The sequence below is a fragment of the Mesocricetus auratus genome, unplaced genomic scaffold (genome assembly GCF_017639785.1).
Source record: "Mesocricetus auratus isolate SY011 unplaced genomic scaffold, BCM_Maur_2.0 Super-Scaffold_100004, whole genome shotgun sequence".
Lineage (NCBI taxonomy): Eukaryota > Metazoa > Chordata > Mammalia > Rodentia > Cricetidae > Mesocricetus > Mesocricetus auratus.
In genome coordinates, this window is record NW_024429189.1 from 77,618,145 (window position 1) to 77,637,786 (window position 19,642).

Genomic DNA, 19,642 nt, shown 5'->3' on the forward strand with positions numbered 1-19,642 from the left:
CTTCTTCACCAAGGATTTCATCCAAAGGATTCAGGAGTTTTGGCACTTGATAATTGTTGTTTTAATATGATTTATATGTAATATAAAATTTGTCTATTTGCTCTATTTTGTCAATACTTATTTTCCTGCTCTCTTGCTTAGATGCATTGAGATTCTTTATTTAAACTCCACTTTTAATTTTAACTTTTATTAAATAGATCCTCTTGAACTTTTCCCATGCATTCATAAAATTCAATTTTTAAACAATTAAATAATGCCCCAAATTCTAGAGTTTTGAAACCTTTAAATATGATAGTTATCTTCCTAATTCACATGTTATTGTTTCATAATTTGGAAGGTGTTATTATCCTTAAATCCAAAACTATATATAACAATTATTGTGTTATTGGTAAATTTTTACATTACAAATAGCAATATAGAAACTTTAATAGCATACAAATCATAGAACAAAATTTCATGTTTTAACCATGTCTGTACCTCCAGTCTTTCTTACACAACCTGTATTCCTGCAACAATCATGTATTTATGTTGATTGACTGATAAAATTCTTACTTTTGACCATTTGTGGGGCAATAGGTTTGTTAATGTGTTATTGAAATTATTTTATTAGGTGTATCTGAGTCTTTCATCTAATTTCACCTCACCATGCTGAATCTCTTCTCTTTCTAGTCAGGCAAGAAGTGACAATGCTTCACCAAAAAAGCAACTTATTTATTCAGCAGTTGTGGAATATTACTTTAACTATGTAAAGTTGTGCTGCATTTTATATTGAAAAATATTACTTTAGTCATGTTTAGGTGTGTTAATTTGTTTATGCTGAACTTGTTTAATGATGTAAACATGTGTTGCTTTGCCTGCCTAAGGCACCTGATTGGTCTAATACAAACCAGAACAGCCGATAACTAGGCAGTAGAGGGATATTTAGGGCTGATAGGCAGAGAGAATAAATAGCAGGAGGCATCTAGGCTCGAGAGGAGAGAGAATGATTGAGAAAGAGTGGTGGACATCCAGGGCCAGCCAGTTTGGCAGCTGCCAGCCAGCCAAACAAGGAGTAGGACATACAGAATGAAAGAAAGAGAAAAGGTCCTGAGGCAAATGTAGATGAAGAGAAACAGGTTAAATTAAGTTATAAGAGCTAGTGGGACAAGCCTAAACCAAGGCTGAGCATTCATAATTGATAATAAGTTTATGTGTCTTGATTTGAGAGTTAGTTCTCGGTCCAAGAAAGTCCACTGCAAACAGTGTCTTTCCTAGTGTACTACCGTTTACTCTTGGATCTTGTGGATGCATGACACTTGGGAAATAATCAGTGGATGAGAGTTTTAAAAGTGGTTCCTGCTATCCAGGTTATTTGCAATTTAGTGTGGTGAACAACAGATCTCATATTAACAGAGACTAATTAAATCTAGTGGGGTGGGGTAGAGAGAGAGAGAGAGAGAGAGAGAGAGAGAGAGAGAGAGAGAGAGAGAGAGAGAGAGAGAGAGAGAGAGAGAGAGAGTTTTAACACACCAAATAGCAAATGGTCAGATAAGACTTCATAATTATTACAATCAGTTAGGACTTCATGGTGACCATATTTGAATTTAGAAGGGCATTTCACAGTATGTACTCTTAAATGACCAACTGATGTTCATGTATGTGAGGGTATTATACAACTAATGATAAGTACTCTGAAAATGAAATCATTTGATATTTTGTCTTCATAGTATTGAAAAACTGAGGTTTGAATCAGAAAGGTTTAATGATGCTGTAACAATAAACGGCACACTTACTGAAAGTAAAACTAAGTATTTATTGTAGAAATTACTCACAAGATACCAAGAAAGTAGCCCAGATGAGCCCAATAGTTTTCCGCCGCTGAAACGGAAGCCGAAATCCGGGAAAAGAGACCAAGATTTCCTTTGTGCAGTCTTTTATGCCTTCCCCCGTAACGCCCCCTAGCCATGCCCAAAAGTGGGCGTGGCTAGTGAAGTAGTTCACTGTCTACGTACATATACGTCTTTACATCTGTCCGTATACATCTTTAGTCATGCCTAAAGTGGATGTGGTTAGCGGTGTGGTAACCGCTCTTTTATAACCTCATCTGTATGCACCTCTAGTAAGTCACATGGTTAATGGCGGCATACAGGCTTCCTCCTACAGTTTAACATCTTTGTTTTTGTTTTTTGAGTTTTTGAGACGGGGCTTAGCTATTTGCTCTGGCTGTCCTAGAATTCATTCTGTAGACCAGGTGGCCTTAAACTCACATAGGTCTACCCACCTCTGCCTCCCAAATGCTTGGATTAAAGACTTGTGCCAATATGCCTGGTGGGTACAATGACTTTAAAGAAAATCATGCTAGTGCTGTATAGGCGATGTGTGTGTGAGTGGGCACAGGGAGATTTGTCATTTTTCAAACCATGATTTGAAAAATCATATTCAAATATAATGCTTTTAGTGCAAACTTAAATGTTTATCTTAAAATGATGTTTTCATTTTAATTACCAAATAAATGATGGTTACTCTATCACCTTCTTTCCTCTCAAGCTAAAAATAAGTGTGTCAACTTTTCATAGAAGTTACTGACACTCTGTAGGAGTAACAGGATGATAATTCTATTTTTCATGTTAAAAATATCATCTCCTTTCATTTTACTGGCATTTATTCACTTGCAAAACACTTTTTGTAAGCCACTTCATTTTATCTTTCCCTAATTGCCTTTGTCATGTTCAGTATGGTCCTAGGGGACTCAAGTCATGGAATGCTACAGCAAGCTCTCATTTTCCTACTTCCCCTCCACTCATATGCTTTCAGTAGGAATTCTACATTAGAATTATTTGTGAAACTTTGCAGAATCAGGAATAGAAGAACCCAACCCTGTCCTCAATTAATTTAAGATCCTTGGGAGGAATATGGACATGGTTTTCTCCCTGCTCCTTCAACTAAAAGAGAGGCAGGTTTGGTATAATCACTTCTTTAACCTCTTGCCCAATAACTGTACTAAATTTAAATATTAGATTAATCTTTCTGAAACTATGGTGTATTTGCCTGGCTGTCTAATCATTATGTTGCTCTTAAAACACCTTCCTCCACATAGATGTAGAAACTGATATTTATTTTTCTTAATTGTTCTGTCTCTGTGTGTCTCTCTATATCTCTGTTTGTCTCTCTCATTTTCTAAAACATGTTATCACAAGTTACATAAAAAGTCAAAAGTTGTGCAGCAGCACCTGTGTGATCGCTCAATTCTTTCACTGTCTCCTAACCTGTATTTAATGATTCCTGCAGTATGAAAATTTTGTCTCTCAAAAATCTCTCAAAGCCATGGAGTTCTTTCCATCTCTGCCCTGATACAAATTATTGATCATCTTAGGCATGGAAAATGAGAATAAACTTGAAACTTTCTGTTCTACTGCAGCCTTGCCATTCACAGTAGTTGATCCATGGCTACTTTTGTCATCATACAATTCTTTGTTCTAGGGAATCATTTAAGTGGTCTTTTCTAAATCTGTGTGCTCTGACATTCAGAAAATTCATTAACTTGCCTTTTGGTCTATCCACACCTTCCATCTGTACATCCCACTATTATTTCATTTTCTCAGAGACTTATACTTCTTTTTCCTTCATACTCTCCAGACAGATTCTCAAATTGTCTGCTGAACCTCATATACTTTTGTTCATTCCTCAGAATTTACCTTAATTGTGACTTCTTCAGACAAGGACATGGCATCACTGTAGTTCTAAAAAAATAACCAGTCTTTCATTGGTCTTCTCACACTTTTAAGTAAAGATTTGAATTATTACTTAATTTACAACTCTTCTAAACTTATAAGCTCATGAGTTACAGAGGGGACCTGATTCCTTCACTTACCGTTTTTGTTACCATGTGTTAACTCAGAACTTGTCACTTAAAAGATGTTCAGTAATACTCAGGATGAGTTTTGCATGATTCAGTAACAGGGAGACTATCTGGAGTTGGAGGGGTTACAAACCTCATTTTTAATAACTCATACAATTCTCCCCATTTCAGGGAGGTTTAAAAGCAGTGGTGTGGACAGATGCATTTCAGATGGTTGTCATGATTGTGGGCTTCTTAACAGTTCTCATTCAAGGATCAAGTCATGCCGGTGGGTTCCACAATGTGTTAGAACATGCAAGAAATGGATCCCGGCTACACGTAATTGAGTATGTCCAATGCTACTTTTCCACTTTTTATAAAATTTAATTACATGACCTCATAAAATGATAACAGTTGGGCACCAAAGAAACATCTTTTTTTTTTCCATCCTTCCTGTGTCACAGCTTTGATGTAGATCCCCTCAGACGACATACTTTTTGGACAATTACAATAGGAGGAACTTTTACTTGGCTTGGTATCTATGGAGTTAACCAATCAACTATCCAGAGATGCATCTCTTGCAAAACAGAAAAGCATGCTAAACTGTAAGTTGTTTATTAAGAACAATCTCTTCCCTTGGTGAGCCATTACGTGTGTATGCACACATGTGAAAAAGAGAGATAAAAGGAGAGTTTTATTTAACCTGTTCAAAGTCTTTGTGTGCATTTTTGTGTGTGGTTAAGGGTATATATATGTATGCATGTGAATGTGGTGTATGCAGAAGTATGTGTTTGGGAGGGAGGTAAGTGCATACATGTGGAATTTACAGGAGGATGGTGGATGCCTTTTTTCATCACTCTCCATCTTAGTTTAATGAATTACTGTATTTATTTGAGTCAAGGTTTCTCTAATTGCCCTAACTGTCCTAAAGCTTACTATGTAGACCAAGTTGGTCTTGAACTCACAGAGATCTGTCTGCTTCTGCCTCCTGAGTGTTGAGGTTGGATTAAAGGTATGTGCCATCAGGCCCCTCTAGGCCCTACTGGTTTGAGACATGATCTTTCCCTCTAGCTGGAGCTAGTCTGGTAGTCCAGTGATCCTCTTATCTCTTTGCCTTACTCAGTTTTGGATTATAAGTACAGCTATGCCTAGCTTTTTAGATGAGTGTTAGAATCTACAGCAAGTACTCTTATATATCCTTCCACCCCTTTCAGCACTATTTCAGTCAAACATGATTATTTCCATCTTAGCATACCCTGCTTGGCTTTTTGTTAAATTAATGTCTGTCTTCATTGACTAAGAAATAGACTAGATTAGGTACATTGAGTAGGGATAAGTGCAAATCATTTGTTTCTTGTTTGTAGTCTCCATGATTAATGTCCCTGCTGCTGTAGGTTTTTCTTTTGTTCTGCTATGTCCCACTGCCCTTCAGCCCCAAATAATCACAATGACATCATATTAATTATAAAATTGATGGCCAATGACTTGGGCTTCTTATTGGCTAGTTTTCTCTAGATCATTAACCCATATCTGTTTATCCATGCATTGTCATGAGGCTGTGGCTTACCTGTAATCCACCATGTTACTCCTTCAGCAGCATGGCATTTCCTGTCATATTTTATTTATTGTGTGCTGTCTTCAGTGGTAGGGTTTTTTTAATGTAAGGTCATGTGTCTGTGGCTGTGCCACTTCTTACAGGGAGAACTTACTGCAGGATATGAGAATAGGCATAGCTAGAATGTCTGGGTCCCACTAAAAATTCCAAAACATCCCACTCTCTACAGAGAAAACTGTGGCATTTATTTATTATTTTATACAACTAGCAACCCCCTCCTGCCCAGTTTCACACAAAACAGAATTATAACCCCAGGGATGCTTCTCATTATTTCTGGTGCAAGTCTAGTCACTATGACTATTTCATGATTTAAAAATACTTCAATGTACAATTTCTTGTTTTCACTGAATGAGACATAGAATTGTCTTGAAATAATCCAACCATCTTGTAAGTTGAATTCTAGAGTGGGAATTATCATGTCACTGTATGTATATTTTATAATGCAAAATGAAGAGAGCAGACACATTATCTATCATTCTATCAAACCACTGGTGAAATATGAAAAACCCATTACAGTAAGTGACATTTAATAAGTCTTCCACATGTTATCAAGGGATGACCATCACTTTATCAAATGCATGTTACTGAAAATTCATGTTACTTTGATGTTAAAATCCATTTAAAATTCAAGTGAAATATGCTTTTATATAAACTATAGTTAAATATCTATAAGGACAAGAATCTTTTGGTGAAATAAATACCATTCTTCTTTCCTTTTAATATACTTATTTTGTTTTGAAATGGGATCTCCATTTATTGCAGAACAGCCTTAAACTTCTAGGTACAATAATCCATTCTCCTCAGACTACTGAATTGTTAGTACAATTGGTATTTACTATGTGCCCAGTTATTACTTTCTCTTGTGATATGCTGAATTTCTGCCTACTAAAAAATTAGTAGATGTAAGTTAGGAATTATATATTTGTCACTGATTTTTCATAAACCAAGATTAAAACATTGTTCTTGCTAAATGTTTGTCATTTATTAAACAATATAATGCCTAAGGAGGGCAATTCTCCTGTATATGTACAGAAACATACAGGTACCCGCGTACTGGAAAAGTGGATGCATGTGAGCGTGTATACACACAAGCATGCATATTCTTTTCAATATATCTCAATGCATTCACCTTATCATGAAAAAATTGTGTGTTCTTACATGTGAATGTTGAATCATCTTCAAACTGTGACTGGATTTAAAAAAGGGCCAGTCTGAATTTTACCACAATGAAATTTTATTTTATCAGAACAATGAAGGGTACCTGCTTTCAAGTCTTCCTGAGATTAGGAATATAAAGAAAATCTTGAAATTCAAATGCCTGTATGAAAGCAAAGGACTTTAAAAGTAATTGGGCTTATTCACTGTAGACTAGTATTAACTTTGTCGAATAATGTTTAATATAACCTTAAGTTTTTTCATTATTCCTATTATTTTTAAAATACTTGACTTTAACTTTCATCTGCTCTCATTTCCTAAGCAACTACAACCAATGCTTCTCTATTTTTATGTTATTTTATTATTATCTTCCTGGAAGAAGTTATTAAAATGTAAGTTAGCTTTTTTGACAGTTTCATTAATTGAGTAGGGGGAAAACCACTTAAAGTTATATGATAAGAATAATCAGTATGTAAAATATTATACAAGAAAATAGGTCATATGCCACACATACAGCAATTTTGACAAAAATCCCTTCTTTTTACAAAGGAAAATCTATCTAAAATCTTAGTTTATTCAAATTTTTAATTATCCTAAAAAGTGTAATGACTCCTTTAATGTGGTATTATAAAGTGTAATGCTTCCTAAAAATTAGAGAATGTGTCTTCCTTCAGTCTTTAGTCATGAACTTACCCAGCTACAGTGTAGCAGACAGCTTACCTTTGTCCCTTCTTCTAGTGCCTTGTACTGCAACTTGTTGGGTCTCTGGCTGATTGCGGTATGTGCTGTCTTCTGTGGTTTGATCATGTACTCGAACTTCAAAGACTGTGATCCTTGGACTTCTGGTGCTATTTCCGCACCAGACCAGGTAGGTACTTTCTTGGTCTCTCAGCAGAATGGGGTTAATTTATTCTAAGTGATCTTCACTCACTTGCCCAGCACAAGCCTCTGGATTCTTACCTGAGCTCCTGGGTGATGTCACACACTGTATTCTAATTTGTAAATGTGGGTCTGCAGAAAAAGGACAATTCCCTTTGTTCATGAAGACAAAGTCTAAACACAGGCTAAGGCTAGCTAGGAAGTCAGCTCAAACCCATGGCGTTGATTGTTGATGATACTTTATACTGCTTTTCTATGTAGTCTGAGGTTTATTAATGTTTCTTTAATTGAACAAAATGTACACTGTGTTATGCACTTGAAATTATAACATTTAACTGTGCAATCAGAAGAATCAGGAATTTAAGGCTAGCATTGGTTACATAGTGAATTGGAGAGGATACCATGGTCTATATGAGATCATGTTTCAAAAAACACAAAATTAAAGTAACATAAATAAAATTGAACAAATCATTCTTATTCTCATAATACCTATTATTACATATTCCCAGCATGGCATAAATATATCATGAAAGCATAGAACCTTAAATGTGGCTTTGGAACTCAGAGGCAGTGTGCTCATGAGAAGCGTCCACTCCTCTTTTCTCTCCATATGCATTCAGCTGCCCCACTTTGCCATGCACAGTGTCCTTTTCCAAAGCTCTGCATACCTAGTACCCCGAAAGACATATGTTCAAGATAGGTTTTTAGAACTTAATTATAAATTTAGGGAAAACATATAAGTAAAATTCACACATTGAAGATACTTGCAAGTAAGTTTCTCATCTCCTTTTACTGGAATCTATATTTCAACATTTTAGATATTGCTGAGATGACTATTAATTTACCCCCTTCTTGCTCTTCCCTGCCTCCTCTCTCTCTCTCTCTCTGTCTCTCTCTCTCTCTCTCTGATTTCAGTTGATGCCATATTTTGTCATGGAGATTTTTTCCACTGTGCCAGGGCTGCCAGGACTTTTTGTGGCTTGTGCCTTTAGTGGAACTCTGAGGTTAGTATGCTGACAATCTGAAGATGATGGTGGTGGTGGTGGTGGTGGTGGTGAGGATTATCTGGCTGGAATGATGACAGTCACAATCAACCATCTTCTGATCATTGCTGAGTGTCATTGGCCTACTGCAGTGCTGTATTTCTGTTTGATCATTGGTACCACACAACAAAGAAGAATCTTGGCTCACACTCTCATCAGTTTGCAGATAAGAAAACTGTGATTTAATAAGGATGAGAGAGACAGCTAACCTATGGTAAGTAAACTGTGGAGGCCTGAAGCAGACGTATTTTTAACCTCTAATTTAAAACTTCCTGGTTATTGTTTCAACTTTGTCTATATTCATTCCACCACAAAAGACCCAAGAGTTTGCATTGCTCCAGTATTGATCGACAGACTAAAGTCTTCCCCTTACAAACGAGGCAAACTCAGGAGTGAGTACCTGAAAAAATTCAATACTCTCAAATTCTGGTAATACACTAAAACCGGGTGACTGGCCAAAAATGAGATTAGGATCCAGAACTGCAGGCATTAGACCCTAATGTTCCACACTTTGTTCCTGGGGAGCATCATAGTGGAAGATGGGCTCCCTAGGGTTTGAGCAGTTCTGAATTTGTGTCATTGCTGTTGCAACTCACTTAGTCAATACCTCAAGTTAGCTTTTTCAACTGCTCATAACTTATTCCAATGATCAATGTGTGTTGTTGTCTTGTCTGTCTTTCTTGAGTCTCTATTGCAGCTTCAACTTGACTCTTATTCTGCCATTACACTGCCATATAAAGAGTTGCTTCCAGCAACATGACCCTGCATTATGCTGCCTAATTGTCAAGCAATCTTTGAAATATTGAAATTATAAATCATATTTGACAATATCTTATTGGTTAATAATATATTCACTAAGGGAATCTATTCCATTATTATGAGTAACACATAACATATTTATGATGTTATTAACCGTTAAAATTATTGAATCCTTTTTGTGATATAAAATTAAGTAGAACATGTGACAAGTTTCCCTTCAAAATTATCAGACATTTTTCTTATTTTTTAGTAAAATAAGCCATCTTTCACCAATGACTTGAAATATTGCATTAGTCATAATTCTTCTATGTATTTTAAGTATTTTATAAACTCCCCTTTGCATTCTCCTCATGCTCTATAGTTTTAATGATGTCTATGCTTTACATGACTATAACATATAATGTTGTGTGTTAGGACTGAGGATAATTATCAGTTTTCTTTTATACAATTTTCTGTACATTGTTTTTTTCATCTCAATTATTTCTAGTTGATTTTCTAGGATTTTCTGAAAATATTAAAGCTGCAATATTTTCTTTGAGTTTTTCTTCTTTTCTACTAGTTGCATTCCTTTTCTGCTTTCTTATGTAACTGCTTTGTGAACACAGACAAATAACTGAAGTAGAAATCACCATTATATTCGTTAGAAGGAACCATTCTTGAGTGATAATTTTTCACCTTTTGAATGTAATTCAATTATTTAGTGAACTAACTAAATGATTATTGCTCTATGCAAGGAATTTAAATAAGCTCTCATTGTATTTTGCAAACAAAATACCAACTTTCTGATGCTCTATGAAGTCGGAGAGCAGGCAGTGCTGTAATCTGGTTATGGTCTTTGTACCTTCCTGGCCTTTTCTCTTCTTTCTCTTTTACTATTTACATTCCAGCCTCTCTAAGCTTCAGGCAGTAGAAAGCAGTGATCACCTCTGCACCTCAATGTGTGTGCTTGTGGTTTTCCTTTTATTGTCCAGGCCTTTCACCTACATCTCATGAACCTTCTCCTGCCTTTCTTAAAGGTAATTTTTAGTTCAGATTGTTTTCTTGTTTATTTGTTTTTCTGTCTGTAGCACAGTGGCTGCCAGCATCAACGCCTTAGCAACAGTGACCTTTGAGGATTTTGTCAAGAGCTGTTTTCCACATCTCTCCGACAAGAAGAGTACCTGGATCAGTAAAGGCTTATGTAGGTATTGCTGGTAGGACTCCTACTCCATATTGTGGAATTTAAGTTGGCCAAACATCAAAATCCTGCATGTTTTGTTCAGGAGTAGACATAAATGCATGCTGAAACACAGACATGTAGATTCTCACACTTTCAAAGATCTTACCGGAAGGGTACCAGAAAGGAATGACTAGCTAGTTCACCTTGCTGTGGTCTTACTTTTTCAGATATCTCATGTTCTAATGTCTTCACATCAATGTCTCTTGATAATACTGAGTTGATCTTACCAGACATTTTACATGAGGAGATATGCTGTTCATTATGACTGGCCACTTTCATAATTTTCATCTGATCAATGTACTCTAAGTGAATGAGTGTTCCAAGTTTTATTTTTTATTTAAATTATTAAAACAATCTTATTTTATACACCAGTCTCAGTTCCCTTTCCTTCCTGTACTCCCATGCCCCCCACCAACCCCCATCCCATGCCCCATCTACTTCCCAGGGAGAGTAAGGCCTCTCATGGGGGATCATCAAAGTTTGTCACATCATTTGGGACAGGGCCTAGGCCATTCCTCATGTATCTAGACTGAGAGAATATACCTCCATGGGGGAATGGGCTTCTAAACTCATTGCACTAGGGATAAATACTGGTTCCACTGCCAGAAGTCCTATAGACTGACACACATGTTCGGGGGCCTGATTTGGTCCTATGCTGGTTTGCCAGCTCTCAGTCTGGGGCCTGTGTGCTCCCACTTGCTCAGCTCTTTCTGTTGGTTTCCCCAGCCTGGTCTTGATCCCTTTTCTCATCACTCCTCCCTCTCTGCAACTGTATTCCAGGAGTGCAGCTCAATGTTTAGCTTTGGATCTCTGCTTCTGCTTCCATCAAATACTGGGTATAGGCTCATGCTTGTCTTTCTGTGTCTGGGTTATCTCACTCAGGATGGTTCCTTCTAGTTCCATCAATTTGCCTGCAAATTTCAAGATTTCATTGCTTTTTTTCCACTGAGTAGTACTCCATTGTGTAAAAGTGTCATTCTTTGGTTGAGGGACATCTAGGTTGCTTCCAGGTTCTGGCTAGTAGGAATAATGCTATGAAAATTGTTGAGCAAACATCCTTGTGGTATGAATGTGCATGCTTTGATTATATGCCTACAAGTGGAGTTGCTGGATCTTGAGGTAGACTGATTCCCATTTTCCTGAGAAACTGTCATACTTATTTCCAAAGTGGCTGTACAAGTATGCACTCCCACCAGCAATGGAGGAGTGTTCCCCTTTCTCCACATCCTCTCCAGCATAAACTGTCATTGGTGTGCTGTAGTAATAAAAACATAGTATTCATTGTCCAATTAAACATTGTATATTATCTACTTAGCTAGAGATGTGGGCTTATTTGTTCATTATTCACCCATGCTGGAATGTTATGAAGTTCTTATGCAGTCATCTACAGATTCTGAGTTCCTGGGTCCAGTGGTTCTGTCATATCCAGATGACACAGCTTTGCTCTTGTTCTCTCCAACCTCTGATTCTTATAATATTTCTGCCCCTTTATACAGATATTTCTTGAGCTTGGGGTGCAAATGGTGCTATATAGATAGATAATTAGCAGTTGATGGTTGTTAGGTGAGGAAGATACGATTTTCTTTAGAGATGTTGTCCTATGAGCATAGGTTGATCCTGCACCAATGGATGTTCCCGCATACACGAGTATATGGGCATCACTAATTGGACTCAGCGGGTTACTAAAACGTAATAAAGAGGACTTGAAATTTGGAGGAAGTTTTGGGGAGGAGCCAGGAGTAATCAGAGGGAGACAGTGGTGGATTAATATGATTGTAATATATTATATGCATAAATAAAATTATCAATGATTTTTTTTTGGTTTTTCGAGACAGGGTTTCTCTGTATTGTTTTGGAGGCTGTCGGTCCAGCCTGGCCTCGAACTCACAGAGATCCGCCTGCCTCTGCCTCCCGAGTGCTGGGATTAAAGGCGTGCGTCACCACCGCCCGGCTATCAATGATTTTTAATTATTAAAAACTGCAATAAACCATACTGAATGAGGTAACCTAGTCACTAAAAGAGAAATATGGTATGTACTCACTAATTTATGGATTTTAGACATGAATCAGGGGAGTGTCAGTATATTATCCCAAGGCCAGAGAGTCTAGGACACAGAACCTTCATCCAGTGACTGATGAAAGCAGAGACAGATACCCACAGACAAACACTGAACTGAACTCCTGGAATCCAGTGTCAGAAATAGAGAACTGATGGGCAAAGGATTTAAGACTGGGCTGGTTTAACCCACAGAAGCAGTTGACCTGAATAAGGAGGAGCTCTTGGACTCCAGATTGATGGCTGTGTGGAAATTATGGGACTGACCCAGATCCCCTGAATGTGGGTGTCAGTGAGGAGGCCTAGGTAATCTACGGGGTCTTGGGTAGTATTTATCCCTGGTATACAAATAGACTTTGAGTGCCCAAGCCTCAATATGGGAGGCTCTCTCAGCGGGGACTCTTGGGGGAGGGCCTAGGCCCTGCCCTGGATGAAATGACAGTTACTGGAGATCCACCATGGAGTGCCTCACCTTCCTTGGGGATCAGAGTGGAGACTGGGTGGGGGACTGGGGGATCTGGTGGGGAGGAGGGGAGGGAGAGGGAGCTGAGATTGACATGTGAATCAAGATTGCTTCTAACCTAAATAAAAAATAATTTAAAAACCTGCATATTACAACAACTGAAGCAGTTATCACATTAAATTATATTTTCACAAACTTTGCTGCTTTTTGTTTACAAATTTATTTTTATCTTTGATTTTTGTCTGCACACTTGAGTAGAGTGCCCATACAGATCAGAAGACAGTGTTAGATCACTTGGAACTGTAGTTGCAGGCAGTTGTGAGCTGCCTGATGTGAGTGCTGAGGACTGGACTCAAGTTTTCTGCATGATCAATGTGCACCCCTAGCAAGTAGACATCTATCTCTCCAGTTCCCAAGCTTGCTGTTTTTAAAGTGCATATAAATTAAGTCCCTTATATGCTCATTATAGAAAGTAAGGTAATTTAGAAAAACACAATTTAGTTTGTAAGTAAAATGATACCTATCTAATTCTGTGTCTGGTTGTTTTCTTGTGGCAATATTCATTGTGCATTTTCCTGTGTGTGCTTTGAAAACATAGGAGTTCAAGGATTTGACCTTGGGAAAAAGCTCTTCCCTGGTTTATGTTTTTATTTTTTATTTTTTGTAAGCATGAAACTCCTACAACAGTATTGTCACTACAGGGTATTTACTTTGAAAAGCATTTGCATTTCCACAAGTTAGAGTCTTTGATGGGCACTCTTACAGTCAAGACAGCTTTCTAATGGTCCCAGTGTTGACCTTGAGGTTTCTTTTTAACAATTACAGGTACTTTCTCTGCACTATCTGGTCTGCAACCTTAATTGTCTCCTTCAAATTTCTATTCTTTTCTTCATATACTCTTTCTCTCTGGTGTTTTTCTGTTCTTTTTCTTTTTATTGATATTATATATGATAAGATTTCCTCATAGTATTTTCTCCCATCCAAGTACTTACCAGGGCTGACTCTGCTTAGCTGCCAAGGTCAGATTAGATCTTAAATCCAGAGTGGTATGGCCACAAATCATATAACATTTCCTAAACTATTTTGGCCATTTTTACTGTGCAAGGACCATTCATAGCCATTCACCCAACTCTACTATTCACAAATTTCAATTGATTTTTATGGAGGTATGATTATTGTATATAATAGCTGTTTCCTTACGCATTTATTCATCTAATTTCAGATGCTTGTTTCCCTTATCTTTAATTTTTCTTTGTTCTTTTTTTGCCATCGATTTTTCTGCTGCATACTTAAATACATGTTTCTCTCAATATTATTTTGAACTCTATTCAAATCCCCAAACTATAGTTATTTTTATTTTTGGTTTTATGTTTTGTTCTTTACATTTTATTATAAAAATAATTAGCAACATATAACCTCTTATATAAATATATGATTCTACTTTAATTTCTTCTAAACTTTTTCAAATATCTATTCAGTTCTTTGTCAATCCAAGAATCCATTATATTGTTCAACTACTTAAAATAAATTGCAAACACCATTTCATTTTCCATAATCGTTTTAGCTTTCATATTATTAACTACAATTTAATATATGTTTCAAGGCTTTTAATATGAAAATGCATATGATGAGATGATAAACTGTTAAGTACATACTTGTTGGGTTTTGACAAATGCATTGTCCTATCTATGGTTACTATTGCTGCGATGAAGCATTTCATACAGATGGAATCCCACAATGCACCAGATTTTGTAAAGTCTGTTTATGTACAGTATAGGTGCAATTTTTATTTTTCCTATACTTCAGTCATGCTTAGGTGAATGTAAGAGAACAAAACCATGGATTTGAGGCGTCAACTACTGTTTACCAGTGTATGTCCCTGGGCTGCATCAGTGTAAGATAATTAGAAATAAGCTTGTAAAATAATTTTAAGAAACATACTCATTGTTCTTCAGTACATGTGTTTTGTCAACTGTCAAGGTTTCACATTTACTTGAGATGCTAGGGTGTTGCATCTGAATTCACTTTCACAAAACCTAAGTGTTGTTGGATATTGTGTGAATGTGTGTGTTGTTTTAGCTGAATATGTTTTTTCTTTATACTCATATTTCTTTGCTTAAATGAATTTATATAATCTCTGTAGTAAATTGTGGTTGCCAGTTTTTAGGTGATATTTTCCTGATTATTTGCTGAATTATTTTCAGAAATTTTCATCATATTTATTATTCATTGTGGCTTCATTTAAGCACATATAGTAGGATGCTTTAAGACTTGATATTTATGCTTGAGTAAGATTAGATAGATGCAAAAACATTTGCTAACTGGGTGAAATCTGTGGACTTTTATTTTCACTATATGAATTTGAGATCCCAGTGGGTAAATGGGTAGTGTGGCCAGTGCAATATCAAACTACTAGCAGTTACTCATGGAAAAGTGTGACTGTGGAAGAATTTACTTCTGTAACAGTGTTGTTGTCTCATCATTGGGTCTGATATAGCCCTGACAAAATCCACAAGTACCATTCTTGAGAAATTAATTGTGGATACATTTTTTAATTCTTTTAGTGTAGTCTCTTCTCAAAATGTCAACTCGTTGGGCCAAAAATAAAGTTTTGACTTTATATCTGTGGTGTCTGGCAATCCATAGCAGGAATCCAATAAACTTGAACCTGTAAAAGGAAGCCTTCCCACCAGCCTGGTTCCAGAGCCGTATCAGTCCCAAATGAACATACATTAATACATATATTAATTATGAAGCTGTTGGCCTTGCTTGTTACTGGCTAGCTCTGACTTAAGTATTTATCCCATAATTGCTAATCTAAGTACGTCTCTTACCGAAGAGGTTTCCGGGCTTCCTACCCCATGGCGTTACATCTTGACTCCCTGTGTTTCTCCTTCCCAGAGTCCTCCTGGACTCCTAGTCCCACCTTTCTTGGTTCTATATTGGCCAACAGTGCTTTATTGATAAATACACAGGACTTCCCCCATCATCTCCTCTTTTCTGTCTAAATAAAAAGAAAGGTCTTATCTTTAACATAGTTAAATTATATATAATAGAACAGTTATCAAGTAAGAACACAGTTATAATATTTTAACAAGATTTAAAGAAAATATCATCCATCCCATCCTTGTGAGTCCAAATTTCTATATGTAGCTTATCTTTTATCATAACTAAGGAAAACTATAATTACAACTATCTGTCTTCAACTCCATCCATCAAAGACCACACAAGGATAATATGTAAACACTACATATACAGAGATATCTTACTGCCTGGACAGTCACCCGATGTTCCTCTGTAACGTTGGGGCATCCATCTTCAGCCCATAGGCCACAATGTGTCTGTAACACTTCTCAGCAAATCAGGAAATTTCAAACTGTCCATCTGCATTGGCAGTCTGTCAGTCATTTCTCTGTGTCCTGCAGAAAGTCTCATAGACACTTTCAATGAAGCAGGAACCCTGTAAGACTGAGTTCAGCAGTCACTTTCCTGTGGGTCCTGCATGTCCAGATTATACAACAATAGTCAAGCAGTCTAGGAAAGAGCAGTTTCTTGCCCAAATGGCTAATCTTGCCGTGTTGAAAGCAAACTCCATAATGAGTTTCTTCAATGCCTATCTTCCTCTCAGACATAATTGGTGCTGCCAGGAGCAGACATTTCTCATTGTCAAGAAAAACCCTAAACCATTTTAAATGCCATTTTCTGAAGGTCTTTGAAAGGTTCGAAGACTATCTATCTGTCTCAAATACATCTCTATATATCTAGAAAACCTAACTTACCTAACTATAAGTTCTGACTATTATAAGTAATTATCTATAATCTATATTTAATTATGCATTACATTTTAAAAGAACAGTATAAGCACAATACTTAATCACAAGGAGAAATATACATATCACAAATTGACCTTGAATTTGTATCAATAAATACAAAGTACTCATTTCCATACCATAATCCCCTTTTTCCTTTAATAAGAGATTGGTTGTGATCATTAACCAATTATAAACAACCCCATTCAAATGAAAACAAAGATTTATAAACAAGATGGGAATTAGGACGTTGCTCATTCCAAACTGCTTCGTGCTGGAAGGGGGCGCTGTTTATACCATTGGGATCATGACAAAACTCAGAAACCTGTATAAGTCCTTATTGTCAGGGTCTGTAAGGGTGCATCATCTTAGCTGTCTCAATTGTTGGAACACCTGGTCCACTGCTTCCGGGGGTCTCGGTTCATCAAACCACAGAAGCCTGGAAGGAATCCTCAGCTTTTCATTTTCTGTAGAAACATAAACAAAAACTCCTTTCCCAAGTAACATATCCTTATACTTAAATTTTGAAGTCAAGGCATTTTCAGAAGATATAAGTTGAATTAATTCAGCAGCATTTATAATCAAGTGTACTTTAGCAGTTGTTCCTTCCTGAGCAATCAAAAAGCTGAAAAACACAATAGCATACAGTATCCAGACTTTCTGTATATTTTCCATCTTTACGTGGCTTATTTATTTATTATTATTACTGTATTTCTTTTACTTTTATTTCTTTATTTATTTCTCTGAGACAGGTTTTCTCTTTGGATATCTGCCTGCCTCTGCCCCTGCAGCAATCCAACCAGCTTGAGCCACCACAGCCGGCTTCTCTATTTATTTACAATTATGTCGTTTCTTTTTCTCTCTTACATATATATATATATATATAATCATTTTTTATTTTAATTTTAAATAGCTTGTTTTACATGTCAATCCCAGTTCCCTCTCCATCCCCTCCTCCCGCACTCCCCTTCCCCCCCACCCTCCCACCCTATTGCCAAATCCTTCCACATAGGGGATATCTAGAGTCTGTCATTTTACTCTGGGTAGGGTCCAGGCACTCCCCTAAGAGTCCAGGCTGAGAGAGCATCTCTCTTTGTGCTATAGGCACATGAAGATTGTTTGTATACCAGGGATAGACACTGATCCACAGCTCAGGGCCCCATAGGTTGCCCAGGCCTTCTCTCTGACACTCACATTTGGGGGGTCCAGATCAGTCCCATGCTGGCCTCCCCACTGTCAGTCTGGGGTCCAAGAGCTCTCCCCTGTTCAGATCAGCTGTCTCTGCTGGTTTTGCCAGCCCATTCTTTGCCAATTTGCTCATCACTCCTCTCTCTCTGTCACTGGGTTCCTTGGGTTCAGTTCAGTGATTAATTGTGTGTTTGCCTCTGCTTCCATCAGTCACAGGATGAAGGCTCGCGGATGGTTATAGACATCAAGTTCATTATCAGGAATGGGCATTTGAGGTGGTCTCTCCACTATTGCTTAGCTTGCCAATTGGTGTTATCCCTTTAGATCACTCGAGGTTGCTCTGGTGCCTGAGCTGCATTCGATCCTATGATTCCCTCTTCCCCCTATTCTACCCCTAACCCCTCAACTTCCTGTTCCCCCATGACCAACTCTCTTCCTCTTCACCCCCTCTCTTCTTCCCAGGTCCCACTCCCCCCACCCCTCGCCGTCTTCCCCATCTATTCAGGGCATCTTGTCTCCATCCTCTTCTCTTGGGTACTATGCATATATGCATATCGTTTAGGTTATTTCTTGTTTCCCAGACTCTCTATCAGTGGAAGTGCAGACTGGAACTATCCTGATCCATGTCTAAAATCCATATATGAGTGAGTACATACCATGTTTGTCTTTTTGCGACTGGGTTACCTCACTCAGGATGGTTTCTTCCAGTGCTATTCATTTCCCTGCGAATTTCAAGATTCCATTGTTTTTTTCTGCTGAGTAATACTCCATTGTGTAAATGTACCACATTTTCTCTATCCACTCTTCAGTTGAGGGGCATCTAGGTTGCTTCCAGGTTCTGGCTATAACAAATAATGCTGCTATGAACATAGTGGAGCAGATGCCCTTGTTGTATGAACTTGCCTCATTTGGATATATGCCTAAGAGTGGAATTGCTGGGTCTAGTGGTAGATTAATTCCCATTTTCCTGAGGAATCTCCATACTGATTTCCAAAGAGGCTGTATGAGTCGGCACTCCCACCAGCAGTGGAGGAGTGTTCCTCTCTCTCCACATCCCCTCCAGCATAAATTGTCTTCGGTGTTTTTGATTTTAGCCATTCTGACAGGAGTAAGATGGTATCTCAGAGTTGTTTTGATTTGCATTTCCCTGATGGCTAAGGATGTTGAGCACTTTCATAAGTGTCTCTTGGCCATTTTAGCCTCCTCTACTGAGAATTCTCTATTTAGCTCTGTACCCCACCTTTCAAGTGGATCCTTTGGTGTTTTGGAGACTTGTTTCTTGAGTTCTTTGTAAATTTTGGAGATTAGCCCTCTGTCAGATGTAGGGTTAGTGAATATCTTTTCCCATTCTGTGGCCTGCCTTTTTGTCTTTTTGACTGTGTCCTTTGCCTTACAGAAGCTTTTTAGTTTCAGAAGGTCCCATTTGTTAATTTTCGATCTCAGTGCCTGTGTCACTGGTGGTGTTATGTTTAGGAAGTGGTCTCCTGTACCAACTCATTGAAGAGTATCTCCCACTTTCTCTTCTAAAAGTTTCAGTGTGGCTGGATTTATGTTGAGATCTTTGATCCATTTGGATTTAAGTTTTGTACAAGGCGATAAACATGGATCTATCTGCAGTCTTCTGCATACCAGTACCCAG

At 37.5% G+C, this 19,642-nt stretch overlaps 1 protein-coding gene across 1 annotated transcript in view; it reads left to right on the forward strand.

The window, feature by feature from the left end:
- Slc5a12 (solute carrier family 5 member 12) overlaps nt 1–19,642 on the forward strand; it is a 52,403-nt gene that overhangs the window by 11,028 nt on the left and 21,733 nt on the right. Inside the window, exons 5-9 of the mRNA XM_005064803.4 lie at nt 4,010–4,164; nt 4,282–4,422; nt 7,326–7,455; nt 8,382–8,470; nt 10,336–10,448. Of these exons, the coding sequence (XP_005064860.1) occupies nt 4,010–4,164; nt 4,282–4,422; nt 7,326–7,455; nt 8,382–8,470; nt 10,336–10,448 (628 nt within the window). The remainder of the gene's footprint in view (nt 1–4,009; nt 4,165–4,281; nt 4,423–7,325; nt 7,456–8,381; nt 8,471–10,335; nt 10,449–19,642) is intronic.